At 32.2% G+C, this 4458-nt stretch overlaps 1 protein-coding gene and 1 long non-coding RNA gene across 3 annotated transcripts in view; both read left to right on the plus strand.

The window, feature by feature from the left end:
- Positions 1-4447, plus strand: part of LOC102594032 (uncharacterized) — a 10855-nt gene extending 6408 nt beyond the window's left edge. For both annotated transcript variants that reach the window (XR_367943.2, XR_001474467.1), the window contains exons 6-7: positions 3509-3565; positions 4244-4447. This is a non-coding gene — a long non-coding RNA (uncharacterized lncRNA). The remainder of the gene's footprint in view (positions 1-3508; positions 3566-4243) is intronic.
- On the plus strand, positions 528-3502 carry LOC102593709 (uncharacterized). Its single transcript, XM_006355700.2, has 2 exons — positions 528-1490; positions 1582-3502. The coding sequence occupies exons 1-2, from the start codon at positions 1377-1379 to the stop codon at positions 2011-2013; spliced, it is 546 nt and encodes a 181-aa protein (XP_006355762.1). The 5' UTR covers positions 528-1376; the 3' UTR covers positions 2014-3502.
- Positions 4448-4458: the final 11 nt, after the last annotated feature.

Genomic DNA, 4458 nt, shown 5'->3' on the forward strand with positions numbered 1-4458 from the left:
CTTCATGTATTCAGTTTTGAATAGGTCCTTGAATTAGCTTGGTGTCGAATTGTTTTTCTTCTTCGTGTTACTTAATGGCTATAAGTTTACTAGTGTCAAGAAAAAATATCATTTTTGGCCTATTCTATTAAATCTAGAACTAGATTGACATAAAAATCATATCAATAGGAACCTAGTGTTGAAGTTCACTGAAAAACATTCATGTTTATTAAGTAGTTTCTTTTCATGTTTATAACTTAGAAATTACATTAAGGTATTCTGTTCTTTTCCATTTGCTGATATGTGTGCTAGAGACATGCTTTAAGAATGGTTATCTTTTCTTAATGGCATCCGAAGAGTAAGATATTAGGATGCCATTAAGCTAATGGTTATCTTTCCTAAGGGGTTTGCATTGCCTTCATTGTCTTCTTGAAATGTGCATTATGATATACATTGGTAGTTGCAGTTCCAGCTGCCAAACCTCCCTTTGTCTTGAACTACTTGCTGCTGTAAATGAACTGCAATGCCTTCCTATTCTCAATTGGGAATTCTCTGCAAAAATGACAATAATTGAAAATAAGAATAGCTACAACAGAACTCAATTAATTACCAGTACTAACTATACTAATATAAGAAAATAGTATGAGACAACCAATAAAAGAAAGATGTGACATTTAGTACTCCAGATGAGATGAACATATTAGGTGAAAACCAAAATTAATTCATTTTCAAGAAGATGTTGAAGTATTGTGGCTTGAAGATAATAAACAAGAATAATGAACATTTTCTTTTCCTGAATCAGCCCCAATCAGATAGTACAAAGAACAAATATGGAAAAAGACAACACATATGACAAAAACGACATTGCAATTTGCCAAGCATTATTTTAAGATAATCCACCAAAACTACATTACCTATTCCTAAAAGCAAAAGAAGTTTTGTATATCTGCATAGTAGATTCCGTCAATTCATCATTGAAAGGTACAAACTTTGGCCTTCCCTGAGAACAGGGGAAAAATCACCATCAGCAAGTTAGTAATATTCTCCTCCAACCCTCCATCCAACACTCCAACAGCTTTCACAAGATTTAAACAATTATCTAAAGGGGTGAGGGGTAATGGGAGCATTGAGTCAATACTTGTGATCTTCGAAGCCTTTGAATTTCCTTCTCAGACAAATCATGTTTTCCTAGACGGTACCTTGACTGTTGGACTAATTTGGTTCAACAAGATCAGTATAAGAGTTATGAGTAATAATATTTTTACCTATATGACTGTGACTTTTCTGGGAATCTACCTGATCCATCTGTTCTTGAGGTGTCTTAGGTCTCTCCTCATTGTTTGTATTGTTTTTGTTATTCTTCTTTTTTTGAGTTTGCCACTGTTCTTCCTGGTGATATGGCTCTTCTTCTTGGTAATGATGCTGCCTTGAGTCTATCTGTGATGTTGTATTATTTTTTCCTGTCAGTCGACTACATATCAATTTCAGGACTCTTTGTGTGGACTTTGCAGGTTAGAATGTGTTTTGTTTTTTTCTTTAATAGTATGGAGGTATTAGTCTTTAATAGTATGAGGGTATAATTCTTGTTTGCTATATGTATAGGTTATATACTTAATGGATAAAAGTTGGATAAATATATTGAATAGGCTTGATCCTTTATATGAGAATGGAGCCAAAGAGTTTCTTCATTTTGCATCATTAGATAGGCCAGATGCATCTGCAATATTGTGTCCATGTCGAAAGTGTCGTAATATGAAATTTGTTCGAAAAGATTTGATTGTTGAACATATTGTGGTTGATGGATTTCTAACTAGTTACACTAGTTGGATTTATCATGGTGAGGAGCTATTTTCATCAAAATTGGTCAATCAGTTAGATAAAGGTGATGAGATGCAAGACATGTTACATGAAGCATTTGGAATTCCTCCTACATCTAATTTTGTTGATATGGACACTAGTGCTGAAGGATTTGATGGGTCAAATCAACATAACATGGGTTTTGATAAGAAGACTGAAGAACATGGGTTACAATAATGAACATATTTTTTCATTAAGTAGTTTCTGGTTTCTGCCTTTTTTGGGAACTGCGAGTTTTTTTTTTTGGGATATGAGTCTTTTAACTATCAGAAATACTTACAAAGAGATAAAAGAAATTTAGAGTTTTTGGCTAAAAACATCTCTCAACTATACCCCAAACTTAAAGTACATCCTTGTAATATCATAGTGAACAAGGAACATCCTTCAACTATTGAAAATCTAGCAAGTTTCACCCTTCTGTCAAGAACTGCTTGAAATCTAATAGAGCATTTTGAAAGTCATGTGATACTACTATAGTTTCCCTATTTGCAACTAGGTTCTTTTTTTTAATCATAGTCAATCTTCTTCCTCCTTAAGTTGGTTAACCGGTAGATTCAACATCGATCATCTCTAAATATTAGTACTTCGTCTTTCTGCTGACGCCATTGAGTGCTCACAGTGAAAGAGCAGAAACAAAATGAAAGATAGAAAATAGGAGATTTTGTAAATATGTATTATAATGTGAATGAAACGAGAAATATGTTAGTAGCATTACCAGATGAAATATGCACAAGATGTAATTGGATTGACATTTCTGACACTTTTATGATTTTTTTTTTTTTTGCCAAAGCATATACATATACATTAGCATAATAACAATAAGTTGTTAGCTCTTAGCTAAATTTTGATTGCTAAAAATAAAGAACCAAATTGAGAGGGAAAATATTTCCTGTTTTTGTAGAATATGGACACTGTTACCTTCATTGGTTTTGGATCATTATCGAAAAAAACTAACTATACTTGCTATTGCCTTTAATTTACCTTATTCTAATTAAGAGTAAAGACAGTCTGAACAACACATATACCGCATATGAAAACAATCATGAGTTAAAATTCATATTTCTGAGAAATGAGAGAATGTGAAGTGTTCAAATCTGAGGAGGTTTTTAGTGAATTTCACCCACTCCGTTAGATTTTTAACGGTCTTTAACTAATGGATGGGATTTGTTAATGTTTAGATATTTGAAGGATGTTTTTTGTTAACTATGATATTACAAGGATGTGCTTTTAAGTTTATAGTATAGATCTCGTAAGTGGTACAATAGTTATTTAAAATGACTCGACCTAGGAGAGGATTATTGGATTGTTGGATATACTCTTATTGAGATTTCTCTTAAAGATTCAAGTTTGAACCAGACTATAAACAATTTCTTTGGACTATGATGTTTACAGAACTTCTATTGTTGTTCTGCTTTTAATGTTTGAACTGCCACAGAGTAACTAGGAAAGTCATGTCTCTTTCCTATGGGGAAGTATCAAGCAGGATACCAAAATTCTGGTATTGTGTTGCTTCGACTCTTAAAGATATGTTTGTTTGTTTTGTTGAAGCAAGCATATATCTTCTTTTTTTTATTTTCCTTCTGGAAAAATTGGCACACTTATGTATTCAATGAAATGTTAAGTTTTGTATTTCGTAAAGTATCAAAATAATCAATTTAATGTTTTTTTTCAGGCAAACATGATCAAGAAGACTGGAACTACCGTAGTTGGCACAAATAAAAAGAAGTGGGTATGTTTGAAAAAACTTCAAGATCTTTCTTTTCTTTCAAAAGGAGGAAAATTTCATATGTATAATTACTGCTTTTGCATCAATTCCTTAATATGTTTATTTTTTAGAAAAATCCAATTAGTCATTTTTTATATCCCCACCAACTCAATATGAGGCTACTATGATTTTGATGAAGTATTCCTAGAAATTGGCAAAGAAAGACCATACCTTATTGGCATATATGCTTTTCATAAAAAGATTAGGAGTGGGGAAACATGTGCAGTTTGGAGTCTGATGTTGAAAACTAGGACTGGATATTTGTTGTTGAAATCCATTATTAACGTTATTCTTTTGATACTTCACAATGGTATCATCTGGGGGACTCTCTTGGTTATGATCCTCCAATCTAATAAGGAAGTCTTTTGTGAGTGTCATTGATGTTTTTCCTATTCGGATATGGTTGATGTAGTGCTGGATTTGTAGGAACTAATTTTTTGTAGCATCTCATTGTTGCACCTATTTATCCTTGACTTGAATGTTATCCAAAGTTTGGCCACTAGGAAGCTAGGGGACCAATACTAGTCCAGTTGTCCGACCAGAAAGGCTTAATTCTCTAGATCATATATTGTTCTAGTTAATGGGCATCTAATTTCTATTATTATATAGTTCTAAATTTTCTTATGTGCATTTCTTGTGCAGAATTTTTAAGGAAATTGAGGTCAAGTATCGACTTCAACATGCTCAACTTTTGTATTGATGATTTCATAAAGATTTATTGCAAATTTACTGGAGATTTTAATTCCATTTGAATTAGGAGTTAATTAGTTGGTTTGATGTTGAGAATATTACATTTAGTTGGATCTCAATTTTACTTGAGATAAAAAAGATAATTTGTTTTGACAATGTTTACTTTT

The sequence above is a fragment of the Solanum tuberosum genome, unplaced genomic scaffold (assembly GCF_000226075.1).
Source record: "Solanum tuberosum cultivar DM 1-3 516 R44 unplaced genomic scaffold, SolTub_3.0 scf00203, whole genome shotgun sequence".
Classification (NCBI taxonomy): Eukaryota; Viridiplantae; Streptophyta; class Magnoliopsida; order Solanales; family Solanaceae; genus Solanum; species Solanum tuberosum.

What these genes read in the sequence shown, in the direction of transcription:
- LOC102593709 (XM_006355700.2), top strand. Translation starts at nt 1,377, where the DNA reads ATGGCTCTTCTTCTTGGTAATGATGCTGCCTTGAGTCTATCTGTGATG. An exon ending in TCTTTGTGTGGACTTTGCAG is followed by an intron (nt 1,491 to 1,581) that starts GTTAGAATGTGT and finishes CTATATGTATAG; the next exon opens with GTTATATACTTAATGGATAA.